Source organism: Panthera uncia, chromosome A2, assembly GCF_023721935.1.
Source record: "Panthera uncia isolate 11264 chromosome A2, Puncia_PCG_1.0, whole genome shotgun sequence".
Lineage (NCBI taxonomy): Eukaryota > Metazoa > Chordata > Mammalia > Carnivora > Felidae > Panthera > Panthera uncia.
The window spans coordinates 9,291,919-9,314,373 of NC_064816.1; the positions used below are offsets into that span (position 1 = coordinate 9,291,919).

The 22,455-nt window shown below is 51.6% G+C and overlaps 1 protein-coding gene and 1 long non-coding RNA gene across 4 annotated transcripts in view; one reads left to right on the forward strand and one right to left on the reverse strand.

Moving 5' to 3' along the window:
- Positions 1–51: 51 nt before the first annotated feature.
- Positions 52–19,522, forward strand: LOC125929109 (uncharacterized). The gene is made up of 2 exons (XR_007459806.1): positions 52–141; positions 18,927–19,522. It is a non-coding gene; the product is annotated as an uncharacterized LOC125929109 (long non-coding RNA).
- ADGRL1 (adhesion G protein-coupled receptor L1) overlaps positions 12,454–22,455 on the reverse strand; it is a 44,984-nt gene continuing 34,982 nt past the window's right edge. The window contains exons 12-23 of one of the 3 annotated variants that reach the window (XM_049640007.1): positions 21,879–22,093; positions 21,413–21,583; positions 20,756–20,965; positions 20,440–20,660; positions 20,156–20,222; positions 19,633–19,724; positions 18,914–19,082; positions 17,450–17,578; positions 17,168–17,264; positions 16,947–17,075; positions 16,756–16,773; positions 12,454–16,332 (exon numbers count right to left, since the gene is read on the reverse strand). In XM_049640007.1, coding sequence (XP_049495964.1) covers positions 15,590–16,332; positions 16,756–16,773; positions 16,947–17,075; positions 17,168–17,264; positions 17,450–17,578; positions 18,914–19,082; positions 19,633–19,724; positions 20,156–20,222; positions 20,440–20,660; positions 20,756–20,965; positions 21,413–21,583; positions 21,879–22,093 — 2,261 coding nt within the window. In that variant the 3' untranslated portion in view covers positions 12,454–15,589. Of the gene's footprint in view, positions 16,333–16,755; positions 16,774–16,797; positions 17,076–17,167; positions 17,265–17,449; positions 17,579–18,913; positions 19,083–19,632; positions 19,725–20,155; positions 20,223–20,439; positions 20,661–20,755; positions 20,966–21,412; positions 21,584–21,878; positions 22,094–22,455 lie in introns of those variants that run through there. The other 2 variants (XM_049640008.1, XM_049640009.1) reach the window with 2 other exon arrangements.

Here is a 22,455-nt window from a genome sequence, read left to right on the forward strand (position 1 = left end):
GCTGAATTGGTCGCGGGGGCGGGTGGAGAGGAATACTTAGCTGGGGATTCGCGGCAGAGGAGCGGAAGTTGGCTGCCGGCGTGGCCGAAGCGTGTGTAGAGTGAGAGGAGGAGCGTTTGTCGCCTTGGCGTCTGTCAGCAGGTGAGCGTTGCCGGGACCTTCTTTAAGGGGCTCCCGGCCCCTCCTCAGACCCAGCGGTGGGGGAGTCCGTTGTGAACTTTGTGAACGTTGGTCACCCCCTCCCCCACCCCCGCGAGGGAAGACGGAGAGGCGGTCGCGCGACGCGCTGGGGCTGGGGCCCCGGGAGTGGGGCCTGGTTCGAGTCCCGCTCTCGCCTCCTTGAGCTGCTGGGAGGTTTCAGGTGGACACCGAGCGCTGTGAGTGGGAGTTGGGGTCCTGCCTCTGCGACTCAGCTCCCCAGGCCACGTCCTCCCCCCCCCTCCAACCCCCCCGCCGCTCATTGAACGGGGCCGTGAAAACTCGCTGACGCGACTTGTGACTGCATAGTGCAACTAGAAACTTCTCTCGGCCCCCACGCCAGGGTCGGACCGCTGTCGCGCCCTGCCGGCCAGACTCCCGCTTCCACCCGGGGGAAAAATAACACGACCCGCCTTTCTCGTGCCACATTTTTTCTAGCAAGGACGTCTTGGTGGAAAAAAAAAAAAAAAAGTTAAAAAAAAAAATACAGGTGGAGTGAATTTTAATGTTCTCTTTAACCCAGTATAGCCAAAATAGTATTTCAACAAGTGATGGGCCTAAAACATACAAATGAGATGCCTCACGTTCTTCTGCGAGGGTACTGAGGCTTCGAAGTCCCCTGTTTTAGGGTTACAGCTACACTTTCATCGGAAATAGTTGGTCTGGGTTTGGGTTTCCTAAAATTGACACTTGAAAATGGAGAAGCGCGTGCCCACGCTGTCGGCAACCGGCTTAAAAGTTTTCCCTGAGCTCAATCACACACCGTTTTTTAAATGTCAGTGTTAATTAGTTAGAATTAAGTGACGTGGAAAGTTCTATTTTTACAGCGCAGCTGGAACTGTCTCCAGGTGTTCACAAGCCCCTGTGGCAAGTGGTTCCTGTATTCCTGGACAGTGTGGGTCTGAAACCGGTTGGATCACTCTTTTTAAAAATTTAAAAAAAAAAAAAAAAAAAAAATTTTTCATGTTTATTTTTGAGAGCGAGACACGGAGTGCCAGTGGGGGAGGGGCAGATGGAGAAGGAGACACAGAATCCGAAGCGGGGTCCAGACTCGGAGCTGTGGGCCCAGAGCCCGTCGCAGGGCTTGAACCCCCCGAACCCGGAGATCATGACCTGAACCGAAGTGGGACTCTTAACCGACTGAGCCACCCAGGCGCCCCTGGATCAGTCACTCTTTATTTTTTATTTTATTTTATTTTATTTTTTTTTAGTCACTCTTTAAACATGAGTGTTTTTCTGCTTTCCGGGTGAGAATGTGGTCTTCCAGGCTCTACAGCCTTGTTTCTGGTCGCCGCTCCCCAGGCCCAACCCCAGCTTCAATTCAGCCACACTGTCTTTTTGTTTTTGCCAACCTGACCTGGCATTTCCAGCACAGAACCCCTCTCTACCCAGAACCTCTTCCCCTGCTCTTGTCATGGCGGGTGCCAGGTCTACCTGTTCAAATGTGCTTTTCCCAGAGAAGCCTTTGCAAGGGTCCCCTGGCCAGTGTTCAGACTCAGCGTGTAGGCCTGAACACCAATTCAAGCTACTAGCTTTTCTTATCCAGCCACCTCTGTGGTTTTGGTACAGTGAGTTGTAAGGCCTCGTGATGCTAGGCTTTTTTTTTTTTTTTTTTTTTTGCATTTATATCTTACATTAAGTACAAAAATGTTTTGTGGCTAAAATCATTGAAAGTGTTTTTTCCTTTGAGATGATTTGGCTGCAAGAAAATCCACTTTTATGATCAGCTATGATTTCTTGGCGGATTTTCGTGACTGAGAAAATCTGATTTTCAGATTATTTCCAAATGTAATTCAATTGTTTATGTGAATACTGCATTTAATGATGAACGAAGTTGCCACGATGTTGTTTTCTAGACGTGTCATTAAATTACTTATTCACTCCAACTTTGTAGTGTTCTTTTTGCATTGTGGAACCCCCCCCCCCCTTTTTCATACCGCCTGAAAAGCTCATCAGCCACAAGCGTTGTGTCTGTGGTGCTAATGGCTCCGTCTGTAATGAGTTCTCCATACAGCTGGCTGAATAATCTTCAGTTGTAAACCAGATCATGTCATTACCCTGCTTAAAACCTTCAAAGGCTCCTCAGGTTTAGAATGAAACCTAAGGTCTTTACTGTGGCTCAGGCCCTGCACCGTGACCTCAGCTGACCTCTCAGGCTTCACCACCTAGTCTTCCTCTTGTTCCCACTCTCAAGTCCTGCCGGCTTTATTTACCATCTTTCAACACCAAGCTTGTTCCTGCTGTAGGGCCTTGCACTGGCCGTTCCCCCTGGAATGTGCTGTTTTCAGATAATTGCATGGCTGTCTCATTCCCATCGTTTATGGCTCAACTCCAGTGCCCCTCTCAAAGAGGCTTTCCCAGGCCACCGTAGTTAAAGCAGCTCCTTTTTTTTTTTTTTTAATGTTTATTTTGAGAGGAGAGAGCAGGGGAGGGGCAGAGAGAGAGGGAGGGAGACAGAATCCCAAGCAGGCTCTGAGCTGTCAGTGCAGAGCCTGACGTGTGGCTCATACCCATGAACTGTGAGATTGTGACCGGAGTCGACACCAAGAGTCGGATGCTTGACCTACTGAGTCACCCAGGCACCATAACGCAGCTTTTCCTTACATCACCCTGTTTTACTATCTTGGTAACATTCAGAACTTAAATTGGTTTTAGACTGTGCTTCTCTCTCATCATCCCTCAGTAGATGGACAGCTAGTTGAGGGCAGAGCTCTCACTTGCCTCACATTGACCTTTGAGTGTATTCAAAAGAGTAAATTCACATAAAGGGCTTAACATAGTACCTAGAGTCTGAAGAGCACTCCATGACATAAACTTTTAGTAGTATACAGTAATAAGGAGATGAGTCTTTATTCTTAACATAATATTTCAGGTGCACACACACTTGGAAAGGTATAAGAAATGCTATAACAAAATACATTTTTACCTGTTTCCCAGCTTAAGGAGTCAAACATCAGAGATGCCATTGAGAGGCCTTGTGTACCCCTGCCTCAAACCAAGTCCTTTCCCCTTGTAACTACAACCCTAGATTCAGGGTTTATTTTTCTGTGCGTGTTTGTACAATTTAATATCTGTGTGTCTTTAAACAATGCATAGTATTATGTGTCATGTTCTACAGTTTTATCTAAATGAAATCTGTGCAAAAAAGAGTTGGCCATAGTAGGTATGAGACTGCTGTCCTTTAGGAAGGCCTGTTTGCATGGTTGGCCCTTGACTGGTCTCTAGGAACTTGGATTTCAGAAGAGTTCTGCCATCCCCTAAAGAGTGGTTCTTGGTGCCTAAACTGTACAATGTGCTTTATGTTGAATATCTCCTTTCCTTCTGGAGTCTAGTGTTTTTGGTACTTGACTAGCCCCCAATAAATACCCTGGGCATTGATTCTCTAATGAGCTTCCAGTGGGTAGTATTTCACGTGTGTTGTCACAACTCTCCTGGGGAAACTAAGTGCATCCCACGTGACTCCACTAGGACAGGATTCCTGGAATCTTGTGCATGGTTTCCTCCAGACTTTTCACCATGGGCCTTTTCCCTTGGCCAGTTTTGCTTTGTACCCTTTCACTGTAAGAAATCATAGCTGTGTGTAGGCTCTATGCAAAATTCTGTGAGTCCTCCTAGTGAGTCATTGAACCTAGGATGATCTTGGGGACCCCGGACAAGGTAGCATACCGGACATATACTTAAAAGGTGAGGCGAGCATGGCACCTGTGGCACAAAATCTGAGGAGGCGTTCACTCTCAGGGTCACACAAGTGTCCAACCTATACAACGCTGAGGGTGAGTGCCTCCTAGAGTTTTCATTCTAGACACCTTGCTTGCTCCACTCTGGTCACAGCCGTTACCTCTGAAACTTGCTTTTTTCGTCCAACATAATGCGTTTGCAGTGTATATGTGTTTACGTATATGTAACATCGCTGCAAAAGCATTATGCTGGACCCCAAAAAATACATTTTCATTGCTGTAGCTATGCTGTCTGATGTGGTAGCCATTTTCTACTTGTGGCTATTTGGATTTCAATTAATCAAAATTAAATACAAAGTTCAATTCCCAGTCACCCTTAGCCACATTTTATGTGTTTAATAGGCACCCTGTGACTGATGGCAACCACATTTGGACAGCATGGGTAGAGAATGCTTCCACGGTCACAGAAAGTTTTGTTGGACAGTGTTTACTTACCTTACCCATTTACCTCTTGCTCAGTATTTAGGTTGTTTCTTGTTTTCTACTCTTGCAAACGGTGCTTCAGTGGTTGTTGCTGTATGTGTCTCCTTGTACACACATGCAGGAGTTTCCCTAAGATACGTATCAGGAGTTGAATTACTGGGTTATGGGAATATCCACCTTTCCTAGATATTGCCAGTTTGCTCTTCAGAATGACCATTCCAGTTCTTACTCCCCCAGCAAGGTTGCTGTTGCCCAGTGTCCTTATCAATACTTGGTACTGTCAGATTTTTACATTTCTGTTTTTTGATTTGTGTAAATTAGCGGTTTCCGTTAGCATTTTCCTGATGACCAGTGAGACTGAGCTATTTATGTCTGTTTATTGACCCTTTATCTTCTGTGAGTTGCCTCTTCATATCTTCGCCCGTTTTCCTGCTGGATTGCCCTCATCTTATTGAGTATAGATGGTTCTTCTCACATCTGAAACTTGCCTTTTCATTTGTATGGTGTCTTTTGAAGTTCAGAGTTTATTATTACTATGTTAATGTCATCAGAATGATCAGTCTACTTAAAGTTTGTGTTTTTTGTGCCCTGCTTAAGAAATCTTAACCTGTATCTACTCTTTTTTCCTCCATGGAAGTTTTACTTTTCATATTTAGCGTTTAAAAAATCTACCTGGAATTTATTTTTGTTTATGATGTGAGGTGGGACTGTGTTTTTGTTTTCTTCCGCACAGAAACCAGTTGTCCCGGTTTCCTTTATTGAGTAGTTCAGTGGTTTTCAAAATGTGGTCCCCTGGGGATCCACGAGGTAAACCATTTTCATAATGGTTCTAAAGGGTCACGTCCATTTCTCATTTGCACAGTGTTGTCCTCTGCACGACTGGTAGAAAAGCAGTGGTGGGTGAAACTGCTGGTGCCTTAGCACAGGAGTCCGTGCAGTGTCCCCACAATGTGGTAGTAGTTGTCCTCGTATTCCTCGCTGCTGCCACACATTCATTGTGAAAATAATTTCACCTAAGAGTGTCCTTGAAGAAGCCATGAAAGTAGTAATTGCGTTAAAACCGAGCCTCTGAACAAGTCTTTGTAATATTCTGTGTGGTGAAATGGGAAGTTTGCACGGAGCACGTCTGTTGCTTGCTGAAGAGCGACGGGAGGTGAGGAAGTGCACTTGTACAGTTGTTTGAGTAGAGGTGGAACTGGTGCCTTTTTTCATGGAACACCATTTTTACTTGAAAGAATGACAGACGGTAGTTATTCAGTTAAGATATTTGGCCGATATTTTCTCAGAAATGAATGAAGGGAGCTGGTCACTTCGAGGACCATTGATGGTGTGTTGCCAGTGATAAAATTTGAGCTTTCAAGCAGAATTTAGTCTTTGGGAAAACTTTTATTCACCATGAGCCTGACTACTTTGCAATATTTAAAGATATTTTTCTGATGAGATCAGTGGTGATATTAACAAAGAAGATTTTCAAAATATTGTATAGTAATTCAGTAGATCAGTATTTTCCAGTAGGCCAAGGGGGCTCAATGTAACAGTATGAAAAATTCATTGATACAGTTTCATATTCCACCTTACAACCAACTCTTAATTTTTTAAACATTTTTAAATTTATTTTTGAGAGGCAGAGAGCATGAGCATGGGAAGGGCAGGGAGAGGCAGACACAGAATCCGAAGCAGGCTCCAGGCTCTGAGCTGTCAGCACAGAGCCCGATGTGGGGCTTGAACTCACGAACTGCGAGATCATGACCTGAGCTGAAGTTGGACGCTCAACTGACTGAGCCACCCAGGCGCCCCTGACCTTACAACTAACTTGAACACACCACCACTTGTTGAGTTTTGGTAAGTAACAAAGTAGGATATCCCCAATTAGCTGAAAAGGCTATCGCAGTCCTTTTCTAACTGTATCTGTGTGAGGCTGGATTTCCTTTATGAACTTCAACCAAGACAGCATATTGCAACAGATTGATTGCAGAACCTGTGTGAAAATTCTGGTCTCTTCTATTGGGCCAAACACTAGGAGCTTCACAAAATGTAAAACAATGCCATTCTTTTCACTACTTTGTTTTTAAAAACATAGTTATTCTTACAAAATAGCTGACTTATGTTAGCATCTGTTGGATTTATTAGCTTATGTATTTTTTATTTTTTATTTTTTTCAACGTTTTTTATTTATTTTTGGGACAGAGAGAGACAGAGCATGAACGGGGGAGGGACAGAGAGAGAGGGAGACACAGAATCGGAAACAGGCTCCAGGCTCCGAGCCATCAGTCCAGAGCCTGACGCGGGGCTCGAACTCACGGACCGCGAGATCGTGACCTGGCTGAAGTCGGACGCTTAACCGACTGCGCCACCCAGGCGCCCCATGTATTTTTTAAATGTTTATTTTGAGAGAGAAAGAGGATGAGTGGGGAAGGGGCAGAGAGAAGGGGGTGGTCAGAGGATGGGAAGCAGGCTCTGTGCTGACAGCAGTGAGCCCCGTGCAGGGCTTCAGCTCTTGAACTGTGAAATCATGACTTGAGCTGAAGTCGGACGCTTAACCGACTGAGCCACCCAGGTGCCCCTGATTTATTAGCTAATTTAAATTTTTAAAAAATTGTCAGTTGTAGTTTCTAATTTAGTAAATATACATAGAAATAATCCCTATCCCTATAAACAACAGCTCTTTAGGGTTCTCATTAGTTTTTTTTTTTTTTTAAAGATTTAATTCATTTTTTAACTTAAATTTTTTTAGTGTTCAGAGACAGTGAGTACGGAAGAGGGGCAGAGAGAGAGATAGAATCCCAAGCAGACTCCGTGCTCCCAGCACAGAGCTGACATGGGGCTCAAACCCATGAACTGTGAGATCATGACCTGAGCTGAGATCAAGAGTCAGACGCTTAACTGAGCCTCCCAGGCGCCCCTTAATTTTTTTTAAGAGCAGTTTCAGGTTCACAGCAAAATTGAGAGTAAGGTACAGAGATTTTCTGTATGCCCCCTGCCTCCCCTTTTCTCATGCATGGCCTCCCCCACCATTAACATCCCCACCAGAGTGGTATATTTATAGTTGATCCTACATTCATATATCATTATCACCCAAAGTCTATAGTTCACATTAGGGTTCACTCTTGGTGTTGTACGTTCTGTGGATTTGGACAGACGTGTGCCGTCATTATAGTCTCAAGAGTATTTTCTTTGTCTCCCAAATCTTTTGTGCTCCACCTAGTCCTCCCCAATTCCACTCATGAAGTTTTGTGAGGGTAAAGGGATCCCAAGACCAAAACCCTTGAGATCCTCTGGATCAATCCGTCCTTTCCCTAGTGATTTGTAACCTCTGTCTAGAACAAGTTTGCATCCAGTCACAGGTCTCTTCATGGGCCTGTTTGTCTTCCTGTGCCAACACCGCATTTTCTTAAACATTACCACATAACCAATCTTTGTAAGGGCTGGTTCTCACACCTAGTTCTTCATTCTTTCAGAGGTATCGGTTATTCTTGGTTTTTGTTATTCCACAGAAAGTAGGACACACGAATACTTTTTCCTTTTACAAAAGTAATACATGCTTAATGAAAAAATTTAAATAAATTTTTTTTAATGTTTATTTTTGAGAGAGATAGAACATGAGTGGGAGAGGAGCAGAGAGAGAGGGGGACACAGAATCTGAAGCAGGCTCCAGGCCCTGAGCTGTCAGCACAGAGCCCGATGTGGGGCCTGATCCCATGAACCGTGAGATCATGACCTGAGCCAAAATCGGATGCTTAATTGAGTGAGCCACCCAGGCGATCCTGAAATAATTTTTTTAAATGCAGAATTGGAAGAAAGTAAGTTACTCACTGTTCATATTCTGAAGTATAGCTTTATATTCTGATGTTATATGTGTGTACATATACGTACATGTAATGTTAACCTTAAGGATAAAACTGAGTTTTAACAGCAAAAACGGGTTTATTTGGGAATAAGAGAATTGCATTTTGGGACTTGCAAGCTGTGGCCAGACAAAACCTTACCATAGGCAACTCTAAAGGACAAAGGAGAGGTATGCTCTTATAGAGAAAAGGGAAAGTTGGGAAGGCTGTTATAAACCAAAAGTGCTTTGGAGTGAACTGGCAGTCCGAAGTGTAGTGGCTTTTCATAGGCTGAGCTAATCTGTCTCTCTTCAGCTGGGCTTTTGTGGGGCGGGGTGGGGGGGAGGATTGGTTGCGGGGAGAAAACCTTCCTCCTGCTGGGGTAGGGAAGTGGAATCCACTTGCTAGGTGCATCTCTTCCTGTTGGGTCTGCAAATGACTGCTGGCGATAGGGCACGAGAGCTCCACCTTCTGGCCTCTTGACTACATTTTAGTGAGGTTTCCCTTTATTAATTTTCACAATATACGCATGCATGTGTGTGCACATGCACAAATACACACAAGTTTATGTAACTGTTTATGCGCTGTTTGTATATAAGTGTCATTCAAAAAGGTGGGTCATGCTTTATCTTTTTTATATCTAAATTTTTATACAAAATCTTATTAAAAATTTATTTCCATGTCATTTAATGTTCTTCTGCACCATCTTTAAAATTTATTCATTTATTTATTTTTAAATGATTTATTTATTTTTGAGAGTACAAGCAGGGGAGGGGCAGAGAGAGAGGGGGACAGAAGATCTGAAGTGAGCTCTGCGCCGACAGCAGTAAGCCCGATGCGGGGTTCGAACTCGCGAGATCATGACCTGAGCCAAAGTTGAGTACTCAACCGACTAAGCCACCCAGATGCCCCTTGCATCGTTGTATTTAATGGCTATATGTATTGTTTTATGTGCCTGATTTATGTAATGATTTTCTGTGCTGAAATTTTATTCGTTGTGTTTCACTCACAGAAACCTGACCACAGTGAACCTTCTTGTTGCTAAGTTTTCATGTGCATTTGTGATTGTTTAGGATTGATTCCCAGGAGAGGACTGGTTGGGTTACAATGAGGGCTTCAGTTGTGAGAGGCTGGGATCACTTAGATGAAGGTGGAGGGTTGTGGAAGACGGTGGGACAGGACAAACAGAAAAGATTAGCAGCTGCAAGGATTTTGGTCAAGGAGAGTCCTGGTGCAGTGAACGTGATCTAAGTGGGGGAGGGAGGAGGCAGCAGGGGCCTGTCCTCATTGCTCGTTTCCATGACTGATGTTTGAAGGGGTAAGAGAAGAGCAGAATAAGCCTGTGTATGTTGTGGGGATTGAGGACTAGCCTCAGCCTGGCTTCCCCAGGTCTTGCCGAGAGTTTGTGGGACAGAGGAGGTTTTCTCTGGGTTGGAGGCCCCCAGTGCCTTTAGCCTTTTGGGGGTCTGGAGAGAATCCTCTGTGGCTCTGCATTTAGGCCGTCCTTCTGGCTTGACTCACATCAGCCCGCTCTGGACAGCCCTAATGCTACCTACGTGGGGACTGTTGGGGAGTGTGGTGTGCTTAGTGGGCATCTCCTGTGATGTGAGGAGCCAGATCGTCAGCCCTCTGTATTGTGTGCCACGTGGGGTTGGTGAACAGTGATGGGGAGTGGGCAGTTGCAGCCAAGCACAGACATCCCTAGAAGCAGCTCCTGGGATCAGAAGACCAAGATGGAGGCCTGGTCCAGCTCTTTCTTATTAGCCAAGTGAACGTGGGGATAAGCTGTCCTGGGCTTCGGCTTCTGCAGCCATAAAACAGGGCTAATACCTGCCTCGTCGGGTCACTGAAAGGATTAAAATGGATGGCATGTAAAGCATCTGTGGGATGCAGACACTTTGAACTGCCCAGTTGTCCTGTGTGAGTAGGTCATTGTCACTCTAAGCTCAGTTTCCTCATTTGACGAATAGGGATAAGAATACATACTTTGTGATAAGTACATGCGGTGAATTGTAGGAAGGAACTTGGAAGTGATAAATGTCAACGTAAGTGTTCCCGTTCCTGGTCATGTGCAGATGGCTGCACCAGGTATGTACGGGTGCCACTAACAGCCACCTGAGGGTCACAGGCATCTGGCACGGCAGATTGAGATTGTGCTAGCAGAGGACGGTGTGTGCCGTGCTGGGGAGGGTAAAGGACACAGAGGTGAAAGAGCTGGTTGTGTTGTAGAACCTCCTCTTATGCTGGGATTTGATCTCAAAATCAGAGCACGAAGTCAGAATCATATATAGTTAAATTTGATTACCCTTGAAGTCCCCACACCTGCTCACAGAGTGTCTCAGTAAGTCCAGTACCATCAGCTCCTCTTCCAGCATAGGAGCAGATTGCCTTTTCTTGGGTTGGGTACCAGCAGAAAGAGTGAACTTAGGTTTCAGGGCTGCGCTAAATTAAACTCAGCATTGCGCAGTGAGGGGCACATGGGAACCGAGAGCAGTGGAAGAAATGGCCGATTCACACAGTTCCATCATTTGTAACTCTCCTCTCAGGCTCACTCTAGGTCTCCCTTTCATTTCAGCTTTCCATCCTTTAACAAATATTTATTGATCACTTACTGTGTGTCAGATGCTGTGCTAGACACTGGGGAACAGCACTGAACAAAAACACACCATTCTACATTACATTCTGGTTGGGGAGGCAGATAATAAACAAGCAAAAGAAGTTTCTTAGTTTGTAGATAGGAGTGCTACGGGAGACCAACAAAGCAAAATGTGTTTTAGGGAGTTCTGGGGTAGCCAATTGCAGTTTAAATGGAGTGGCTTGGGAAGCTCTGATTTTCATAAGCAGGAGGATTCTCTGCAGGAGAGTAAGTGAATGCTATGGAACGGCCAGGGCAAAGGCTCCGAGGCAGGTGCCTGCATCTTTGTGTGCAGTGAGGAGCCCAGCATGGCTAGAGTGGAGGGAAGCAGGAGGAGAGCCATGGGGATGAGATGTGATGTCGTAGAGCCTCATAGGTCATTGTAGGCTGTTGGGCTGACTTTGGCCTTTTGTCTGGGCAAGAGAAGAGGTTACTGGAGACTTTTGAGCAGAGGAGGGACAAGGTGCTTACCAAGATCATTCTGGTTTCTGTGTTGAGAAAAGCCTGAAGAAGGACAAGGGAATTAGTTAGGGGAGTGTTGCAGTGGTCGTGATGAGAGACAATGGTGGCTTGAACCAGGGTGATAAGAATTAACTGTGGATAATTTGAAGTTAGAACCACCATTCCATTTTCTGTCAGTTTTGATGTGAGGTTGAACAAAGAGGTAAGTTCAAAGGAACCTCCAAGGGTTTATTCTTGAGTCGCAGATGGATTTGCGATTAGTTGAGGTGGGGAGCCTATGAGAGGAGCTGTGGGGGACAGGTTTGGACAAGTTAAGTTTGGAGTCCTGCCAGACACCTAGGGGGAAATGTGGAGGGGGTAGGTTGGATGTGAAAGAATTTGGAACTCAAGGCAGAAGTTCAGCCTGGAATTCTGTGTTTGGGAGTTGTCAGTTTATAGTTATTATGTACAACCATGCAACAAGGCTGAGATCTCCTAAGGAGTGAGTGTAGGTATCTGGTCTCACCGGTGTTAAGAGTCAGGAGATGAGAAGGAACCAGCCACAAACTGGGAAGGAGTGGCTGGAGAGGTGGGAAGAGAATCGGGAGTGTGGCATCCTGGATGCGGATGTTGAAGGGAGGGAGGCACAGAGAGATGCTCGCACTGTTTGAATAGTCCTTCCTCTCTCGGAGCACTGGGAGCTGCGTTTGAGAATGTGCAATACACGTGATGCGGTCCCACCTTGGCACGTTTGAAAATGCACCGTTCCAGCAGCACGTGGGGGTCTAGGAATGGCAGGTGGAACGAGACAGGCACAGCATACGGTGCCTGCACTCTGCCTGAAATACAGCTGGTGGGGCTTCTCTGACACTTGATATGCAGTGGCCTGGCCAGAGAGACTTGGGCATTCATCTAGGCACTGTAAGCCAGGTTCCCCGTCTGCAAAATGGAGATCTGATAACCTCCCCCATAGAGCATTTATGCGGATTCAGAGAAACTGCACCTGAAGTGCTCAGCCAGACCCAGGAACTTGCAAAGTTCTCTGTGAGTGTTAGGATTCTGTGACTCGCCAGGCCTCTGCGGTGGGTTCAAAATGCTGCAGTGCGGGTTCTCACCGTTTCAGCCTCATGGGGACACTCTGAGCAGATCCACTCACCCACTTCTTACCCCCCAGCGAGTCACGCCACTCTTGTCATTCCAAGAAATCTTAATTTCTTTATTGTTTGATTTTTTGACTCAACAATTTTTTTTAAACTTTTTGTTTTTTTCTGAAACGTCCTTGTTATGAGCCTTTTGTTTTGTTCTCGTTAAATGCACTCGACCCAAAATTGGTTTGGCATATCGAAAAGGAGACCAAGGAGGGACTGGGGGGCATGGGAGAGAGGGGAGGAGGCCCGAATGGACACAAGAGATATTGAGGGTGAAAGAAGAGGTACACAGAGACAGTGAAAAAGACACAGGGAAAGAGGTGTTGACAGAGAAAGGAAGGCCAGGGAAACAACAACAAAAAATACTAAGATTTAAAAGCAAATGAATTCAGGAGCCCAAGGAAGAGAGTAGGAGAGGAAACCAAGACCCTTCCTTCTCTATACTGTCCCAGCTGGGGTGGGGTGTCAAGGCACCAGGTCTGGTTGGGGTGAGGGGACACCTGGGCTCTCGGGGGTGGCTTTGCACTTGACTGCAGTGGTGTCCAACCCCACCAGGGGGCCCTGCCATGCAGCTCTGAGGCCTGGGAATCCACCTTGGTGATTTTGGCTGGAATGAGAACCTAGGGACCCACCACACCCTCTCTCCCCTTGATTGTCAGTATCTGGAGAGATAAAAGGAGGGCTGGTCAGGGGAGAGAAAGCTGATTCCTTGCCTACCTCCAGCACCCACCCCCTGTGGAACTCTCCCTCCAGGCCTGCTCTCCAGCCCTCTTACTGGTGGCAGAGGCAGCCTCTGGCTCTGGCTGGACTGACGCCTGGCCAACTCCTCCATTGTCCCTCCTCTCTTGCCAGCTCTTCACAGACCTCTAACTGCCCCTTCCTAAGTGGAGTTCCTGGCCTAGTGATACCAAGGAAGGCCACAGAGCTGTCTGGGCAAGACTGTCCCTATACTTCTCTCTTCCCCATCCAGACTTATCCATGTTCTTCTGCTGAATGAGGTTAAGCCTTCCTACCGAAAAGCCAGATCTGGAACCCAAACCTGCCTTCTCCCCACACCTGTCTCCCTACATGGGACAAACCACCATCTTTGGTCTGACCCCTTCTCCCCTAACTGATGGGGACAAGCCAGCCCCAGCTCCCCAGGAGAAGGGAGGGACTTTCTAGCAGCAAAAAGGGTTCCTCCAGCCACCTACCTGTCCCTTTCCCCTAGTTCCTCCCTAGAGCCTTCCCTCCCACCCCCACCCCCTTAACCCAAAGAAGTTTATGGCAGCAGCAGGCTGAGACCCGAAGATGTTTGAAAACTCATGGCACTTGTGAGAAAAGAGAGAGGGGCAAAAGAGACAAGAAGGGGGCCAGAATAGGGGTGGAGGGCCACCCCTGGGAGAATGGCAATGATAGGGCTGGGCTAGTGTGGCAATGGAACTACCCTACCCTCAAAGAGTTGGGGCAGGGGAGGCCAGGGTGAGAGGCTGGAGAGGAGGGTGCTGGAAGAGGTACTCAGGAGACATCCCCAGCCTGAAGCTTCCAGAGTCTATAGGTTGGGGGTAGAGCCCCCAATACAAAGGTGTCCTGACTGCAGGCCCTGGTACTTGGCTCTGTGTCCCCTGCAGGAGGGTGTAGGGGAGGGAAGGTGATCTCTCACCTTTGCATACCCTCCCCACCCCCCTCAAGGGAGAAGACAACTTCACCACTCCTAGCCTCCCGGTCACACCCACCACTTGCTGCCTCCACTTTCCTTCCCCCATCAACCTCTCTAGGTGGGAAATCAGTCCCTTCTTCCTCGGCCCAGAGTCCCAGAAGCAATATACAAGAAGCAGGAACTCAAAGGGACAGCGCAGCCATCTTGGCAAAAGCATCTTTGGGTGTGAGGGTGTCTCCCCCGGGCCAGTGGGGAGGGGAGGGGGAGACAGGCCCCGGTCCTGGGGCAGGCAGTGAGGTACACGCCCCAGGAGGGCTGACTGAGGCCAGGGACAGGCGGAGCAGGGAAAGAGGCGACAGAAACAGTGCCGGGAAGGAAACAGGTTCTTTGTTTCGCTGTTGCTTCTAGATTTTGTTTTCTGTCTCTGGATTGTAAAAAGCTGCTCTGGCGGCCCGCCCACCCCGGCTGGGATGCACACATACACGGAGAAGTCCTGGCTGCCAGGGCCCGGTGGCGCCACTCTGCTCCGGAGAAAGCCCCGGGCTGGCTGGGCCACAGGCTCCCGGTGGCTTCAAGTGATGAGATTTTCTTTCCTTTTTTTTTTTTTTTTGTCTTTTTTTTTTTTTTTTTTTTGTCTTTTTCATTTCGTTGAAATATTTACAGCAATGGGGGAGGAGGAGGAGAGAGGAAGGGGTAAGATGGCCCCCTAGGGAAAGATCCAAGCCCAGGACCCACTCCCCAGGGAGATCCAGACCCAAAATCTGCTCCCCAGTTAGCCAAGCCCACAGGACTGGGAACTGCCCAAATATGGCCACCCCTGTGGGCTGGGGGCCCTGCGGGGAGTTGTGCTTCATCAGGAGTCACCCCAAGGGAGGGGGTCACTGGGTGCACTTGAGGAGGCTGATAGGCAGGCTTGCTGGGGAGGCAAGGATGAAGAGCAGAGGAGGGAAGGAGCTTCAGAGAAAGTTCCACCTTTAAACCAGCAGCCACAACTGCCCGTTCCGCCTGCCCTGGGGCCTTCTCTTGAGCCAGAGGCCCCAGTCTCCAAGGAGCAGGGAACTAGTGCAGGAGGAACCTGTCTGTCTGCTCCCACTGCTCCTTCCTGGTGCAGCTGGCAGCATTTCCAGATGCAGAGAGAGGAGCAGCGGACAGGTTCCATTCAGCAGGGCCCTTGGCCCAAGGAGACCAAAGCCCTCGTTTCCCTCCAGGGGGTAGGAAGGTAGGGGAGAGGGGGAAGTAGAGAGTGGGCTGCACCCATCCAATTTCTCCTTCCTTTACTCCCTTGGGGACCTCTTGGCTTCTCCTCACTGCACTTCCCCCAATTCGAGCTGGTGCACGTGGCTGGTAGGAAACCCTGTCTGTGAACCCTGCACCACAGGCCCCCATGGCAGAACTCCTGAGGGGCCTAGAGGGCCCACGGCCGACGGGTACTTGGAGAGAGTGGCCCACCAGCCACTGCCTCCGTGAGTCTCCCTCTCCCACCAGAGCCCCACCCAGGGTTCCCTCCCTGGCCTGGGCCACCAGCCCCTGGTCCGTGAGGTCCCTCAGAGACTGGTGACCAGCTGCATCTGCCCATCCCCATCGGGCCCTGGCCCCTCGAGGCCTGGGGCTGCCAGGTAGCCCTCGTGGCTGGGCCGCCGCACCTGGTAGTAGCCCTGCAGGGGGTTCCGGGCCACCAGGGCCGGTGGGCGCGAGGTGTAGTAGATTTCAGGGGGGCCGGGGGGCGCAGGCGGGGGTGGTGGGAGGGCCTCGCTGGGCCCCTCGGGGCTGCTGTCCGGGTAGGAGGGCGAGTCCCGCAGGTTGGCCCCGCTGGCATAGAGGGAGTCCCGGCCCGGAGGGGAGGAGAGGGGCCGGCTGGTGGCCCCATCCTCCGCAGTGCAGCTCTCCGACTCATCCAGATCGCTCTGGTACAGCACCGACTGGGCCCGGGGCAGCAGCAGCGGCTCCTCCAGGGCCTTGTAGAGAAGTTCGATCTCTGCCCGGTCAGCACCCCCGGGCCCACCTGCTTCTTCCTCGCCACCGCCCCCTGGCACAGGTGGCACGGGGGGTTCGGGTGGTGGAGGGCCCTTGGCCCCGCTGCTGCCGCCCCGCAGGTTGTTGTGTACCAGCTCTGAGATGATCATCTTCTCGAAGGCAGCAGCGTCGGCCAGGTTCCGGCCTCGGGGTGGCTCGGAGGCCCCATCCCCTGGAGGGAAATCCCCACTTCGCAAGGAGTAACTGTTGTTGAAGTTGCCATTGAGGGGCAGTGTGTCCATGCCACAGGCTTCCCGGCCTCCCAGAGGGTGCTCTGCAGGCAAAAGGGGATGGGCTCAGGAGGCGTGTGGGCGGCGACAGGGGCATGGGCACACGGGAGAGGGGGTGCCTGCTTCCCCCTGGGCTGAGCTCTCCCATTCCCATTCTTTCTCACTGGCAGAGGGGACACCAGCCCAGCGGCAGGTTTGGGGAAGGGGGTGGGGACCAGTTCTCTCCAGGTCCCCTCTCAGGTAGAGGCTATGTGAAGAGTTCTGTGTGACCGGTTCCATTTCCTGTGCTCTGACACTCCTCACCTTCACTGCCTACCTGAGAGCCAAATATAACCCCCTCCGGCTGTATTTGGGGGGGGGCTTTGGGGGGCACCCTGAGTTTTCCTCCCTGAGTGAGATCATCCCAGGAGGCCACCATCACATTTTCCTCCCGGCCTCAGAAACGTTACCAGGCAAGTCACACTTACTGGGTTCCCGGTAGCTCCCTGCAGGTGCCAGCGAGGAGAGAAAAGAGAGAAGGTGAGAGTGTGCTTGGGAAGTCAAGCCCAGGCTCCAGTTCAGGAAGCATGAGGATGCCCCAAGCAGAGACCCTTGGGATGCAGACCTCACACTCCCCGACCTGAGCTGCTGATCTCTTCCTGTACTGGAGTGCTCTCACCTGGGGAGTTGAAGACAGGGGGCGAGGAGGGATTGAAGCCCACCGACTCAGCAATGAGGGTGTTGTAGGGGCTGGTGCCCCCACGGGGCTGTAGCACGGGGTTGGTCAGCAGGTGGTTCCCCATGGTACCTGTCCGGGACGTCAGAGGTCACAAGGTGGCCCAGAGACACCGGTCTAAGAATCTTGAGGGATAAAGTGAAGGGCGAGGGATGCTGTCTCACCTCTGTTCAGGGTGGGGGTACTGTTGATGTCGCCTGCCATGAAGGAGGACTCCGTCTGTTTCCTCACGGTGTCGTTCCACATCCTCCGGATTCGGCTCTGGGGACATAGCCTGGACGTGAGGGGGCCCCCGGGGCGCCCACCCTCCAGGATCTTTCTGAGGTCACTCGTCTGATGAGCACCACCAGGGACCCGGGCTGAGTGCTGCCTTGCCTCTCGGGCTTGTGGGTGCAACACTCAGCCCCAGGGAGCCCTGCCCGGTGCCCTGGCCCCGGCCCAGATACCTGGGTCCCTGTGTAGTAGCGGGTGTTGCTCCGCATGGCTGAGGTCTTCAGTGAGCCGTGAGCGCCCCCAGGGGGGGAGCGGATGCAGCAGTAGGAGTGACGCAGGCACTTGCTGTACTCCTTGTGCACCTGGGTGGGGAGGAGGACAGGGAGCTGGCAGCGGGTGCCCCGCGAGCCTCTCAGACCTCTCCGTCTCCCGTCCCACCACGGTCAGCCAGCCTCTCTCGCTGCTCAGGCCCAACCTCCTTTCTCCACATCCACTGCTGGGTTTCTCATTTGTTCACACGACAGATCTTTAATGAGCATGTGCCGTGTGCCAGGGAGAGTTTAGGCCCCAGGAATGGCATAGAACAAATCAGACCCACGGCTCTACCTCTGAGAGCTAGTACCGTGGTAGACAGAGACACACGTAGATGCAAACGCCGGCACGTCGTGTGGGATGTTTGATGGTGTCAGGTGCTGTACAGACAACTGTGGCCGGGAAGGGGGTCGGGCGGTGCTGTGGGTTGGGGGTGTAGTGGGGGTCTGTGATTTCAAATAGACCAGGGGGAGCCTCCCTGAGGAGCCCTCTCGGCAAAGATCTGAAAGAAATAAGGCAGCAGACCTTGTGGATATGTGGGGAGGAGCAGGGACAAGCCCTGAGGAGGGTCCGTGTCTAGGTGTTTGAGAGAAAGCAGAGGAGAGCGTGGCTGGAGGGGAGGAGAGGGAGGCCCGGGTAGGAATGTGTGAGCCTGCGGCTGCTGTAAGGGTGTCGCTGTCACTGTGCGTGAAGTAGGGGCTGTGCGAGGATGTTGGCTTTGGCTGTGTGCCATGGGGGCGGCAAGGGGGTCACACTGTCCCTGCGTATCTAACGCAGGCCCCAGGGTCTTGCAGCAGCGGTCTTGTGATCCCTGCTTCCTCTGTCCCCTGCTTCAGCCTTCCCCGCTTCACTGTCCACCTGCCCCCACCACTGTCTGGGGCTCCCTACTCCCCTGAAGCCGAAGTCTACAAACACCTGGGTTCAGGTTCCCCGACTTTCGTCTAGAGCTTACTGCCTGTACACCCTCTCCACACTCGTCTGCTTCTCTGATCTCCTTCATATATATATTTCTTCATGATTCAGATTTTCACACATTTGAAAAGGAAACTGTTACCACAAAACTCACAGTTCATCTCCCAACTACTGAAGTGGAAACGTTCTGTCTGGGTGGTACTCAGTCCTCTCCCTCCTACACCCTTGATTTGTGCCCCACGCTGGGGGTGGGGGGGGTGAGGTTGATCCTCTGTCACAATCCTGCCCTGTGCTCTCCCAGCTCCCCAGACCTGTCCTGCTTTCTTGCTCCCCCGTGTTGCCGTATCTTGCTCTTTTCCAGAACCATCTTCACCCCTGCCTAAATCCTTCCTGACCCCAAGCCTGCTCTCCCCTCACAGCAGACACAGTGCCACTGCAGAAGGCAGGCACTCGCACCCCTCCCCTGACCTCACCTTCTTTTGTAAGGCGCAGTGAAAGACAAAGATGAAGACCCCCTGGAAGGCGTTGAAAGTGGTGAAGAGATAGGCCATGACCACCGACTCCTTATTGATGAAGAGCAGGCCGAAAGCCCAAGTGAGACCCAGCAGGAAGAGCAGCGCGATGGCCCCCAGGGCCCAGGATCTGGGGAGGGGGAGAGGGAGAAGGGATATCAAAGTCCCTTACAGTGGAGAAGCCCTCCCCCGTAGCCCTGCTGCGTGTCCCTCTTCAGGCGAGCCTCGATGCTGGCTGCAAAGACCCACCTAGGATGCGCGGGCCTCGGGGGGAATGGCCTGCACCGCGGTACTTTCAACCAGCCCGGGCCCGAGGTCGGGGTTTGGGGTTTTGCAAAGGTCAGTCGTTAGCCTTCACCCTTTGGTCCGTGTTTCCAGCCCCTTAAACTGTCTTTTGCTGCCTATTTCTCTGTAAGTTTCCTTGAAGTGGACTTACCTTTTGCACTTAGCCTTACACTAACCAGCTATGTCTTCAAGAGCACAGGTTAGATGTGTTAAATCCCGCGTTTTCCAATACTCATTAAGTAGATATATAACAAGCACAATAAAACACCACATTTGTCCTTAAAATCACATCGTGTGGTACTGAAAGTGAGAGCACCACATTTTAGGAAGCCCTGGGAGAGGCCGGGCCCAGTATGGAGACATCAGGGGCAGGGGTGTGCAGAAGGGTTGCTCACTTAATGTTGTCGAGGCGACTGGAGTCGGGCTTGAGCACAGATGAGCTCCGGATCATCTTGTGCAGGGTCACCATGAGAAACACCAGGTTCACCTGGGGGTGGGACAAGGGGAGGGGCTAGGCTACACGTGGTACTGGCTAGGCTAGGGGTCCCTCCACCTCCCATTGTGAGCTCCTGGCCAAGTCTTAGTCTCACCCTCCTTCTTTAGGGCTGCCTCTGCCAATGTACCTGTGCTCAGGTGTCTGCTGACTGGTAACAACTGTTAATGTGGCTCCTGCTGCTGGGAGGACAGGGCCCACACCTGACACAGGCAGGGGCTCAAATCACAGTGCCTGGATGGATGGGCCTCGGTGCTGGAGCTTTACGGACCTGCTATGCTCTTGTCCTCTTGGTTGGCTGCTCGGTTTCGATGGTGGTCAAACCAGCCCTCTCAAGGCTCGGGGGGAGTGGGGGGTGCTCAGGGGTCAAGGCTAGCTTGCATGAAGAACGGAGACGTACTGGCGGGTACCACCTTTCTACTTACCACGATAACAAAGGAGACTGGCCCGATGAAGCTCCAGATGAAATAATTGTCCACTCGGAGCCAGCAGCTGTAAAGGAAGTGGGGCTGGGGTAGACAAGAGGCGGGAAAGCCCTCCCCCCTCCCCAATCCTAGTCCCCAGGGACTCTGCTGTGGCCTTAGATCTCAGGAGGAGGGAGGCCAGTGCCCTGAGGGTCCTGGCCTAAGAGGTACTGCTGAGCAGAGAGCCAGGCAGGAGGAAAGACTTGTCGGGGTGGGGGTGGGGGGAAGAGAGGAGGAACACTCACGCCTTCTCGGTGCCATAGCTGCGGTAGTCGATGGCAGCCGCGATGCCCACCACCAGTGCCGGGAAGCAGTAGCCCCCCAAGTAGTAGTACTTGGTACGGGAGTACTCGCTCTCAAACACTTCCACCAGCAGCAGATAGAGGTGCACACCCTCCAGGCACAGCCAGGAGAAGGCGGCCAGGAAGAAGTAGTGCAGCAAGCCAGCGAAGATGGGGCAGGCGATCTGGGGGCAGCGGGGACGGGGACCACAGGTGAGGAGCCACCCGGGACGGCGCCGCCTCTCCTCCCGCCTGCCTCTGTCCCTGAGTCCCAGCCCACCTCATACTGAGTCTTGTCGATCCCCACCAGGAAGAGCAGCTCAGCCAGGAAGAGGTTGATGCACAGGTTCTTGTGGATGGTGTTGCGGTCGGTCTGCAGCCCCCGCAAGAAGCAGAAGGTAGAGATACAGATGGCCAGGCAGACGAGGGAGATCACGATGCCCACCCAGGTGATGACCGACAACAGCAGCTCATTGATGCGGCCCTGGTACTGGGGGATGGGGGGGGGGGGCACTCAGCACCTGTGGCCTTTATGTAGCCAGGCTCGCTCTGGGCTCAGCCAGGTACTAGTGGCGAGCAAGGCCATAGGTCACGGGCACCACCAGTGCTGCCCATCTGGTCTTCTGCCCCCTGGCCAGCTCGCCGGCCCCCACCCTTCTGCAGCTGGCACGCTCACTTCCTCATGCTCTGGAAGGCTTGTGGAGAGATGATGAAGGTGACACCGACTTGCTTCTCCAGAGAAGGGAGAAGGTGGGACCGTGACCAGAAAGAACCAGACATACGGCCTCATGCCCCAGGCAAGACTGGTGGCCCCCCTCCTGCCCACATGCCCACGAAGCTGGCCTTCCCTGCACTGGCCATGCAGTGCTCTCTCTGCCATGCAAGGCCAGGAGAGCAGGTGGGCCTGCCCAGAGGAGCGGAGCGCCAGCCAGCTTACGATCTCGTGGTGGGCCATCAGCACGGCGAAGTTGGTGAGGTGGCTGCAGGCACATGTGGTGTGGGTCTTGTTGGACTCCACCAGGCGGCAGCCCTGGGTTGACCAGTAGCCCAGCATGGAACGCTCCGAGTAGTTCCAGAAGGAGCAGTTAGCATTGAAGTGGTTCTTGGCCTGTCGTGTGGTGGCGGCCGGGAAGTCAGGTCCAGGGAATCCCGTTCCAGCCCCCACACCCAGCTCCCGGGATGGTGACAAGCATGAGAAAAGGGGCCGGGGCTCCAGGTGACAGTCTGGGGTCTCCGGGGACAAATGGCCCAAGCTGTTGAGATGGAGGCCGGGGGACCGGCGTCCCGGAAAGGGATCGTAACTTGTTCTTGGGGTGGGTGAACACATAGTGGGGAGAATATGCAGGTTGGGAACATGGAAGGTGGTGGGACCCCCACAGAGGGAGGGGGATGCCTCAGCTCACCTCCAGGTGGGCCACGGTGAAGATGACAGGGTCCATGAGAAAGACTCGACTGGACTCCTTGTTGATGGACGCCGCGATGACCTGCGAATTCACCACCAGGGAGGCGCCGCCTGGGCCACCTGTACCTGCTTCACCTGCCAGCTTCACTGTGGCGTTCTCGGTGGACAGGAAGAGACCCAGGTTGTTGTAGAGGATGAAAACGACTTTGACTACACCTGGGGACGATGGGCATGGCAGGGTGAGCCATCAGTCCTCGGCCAGCACCCCCCCCCCCCCCCGCCCCAAGCCACACGGGCCAGCAGGACCTCCAGAGCCAGGCTGTGGCCCAGGTGAGGGGGGCTTGGGGAGCCCTTCTGTGTACCATTGTTCAGTTAGTTGTAAACGGTTCCAAATGACAGGGCAGTGTCCCCAGCCCCACCTCATTTGCTGTGTTACCTTGAGGAAATCCCCGTTCTCTGAGCCTTAGTCTCAAATGGGACAGACCTCCCTGAGCTATGAGAGTAGACTGCTTTCACACAGGAGTGAGCCCGGCAGACTGCAAAGTTCCTGTGCTGTGGGGCTTTGGGCGGGGGGGGGG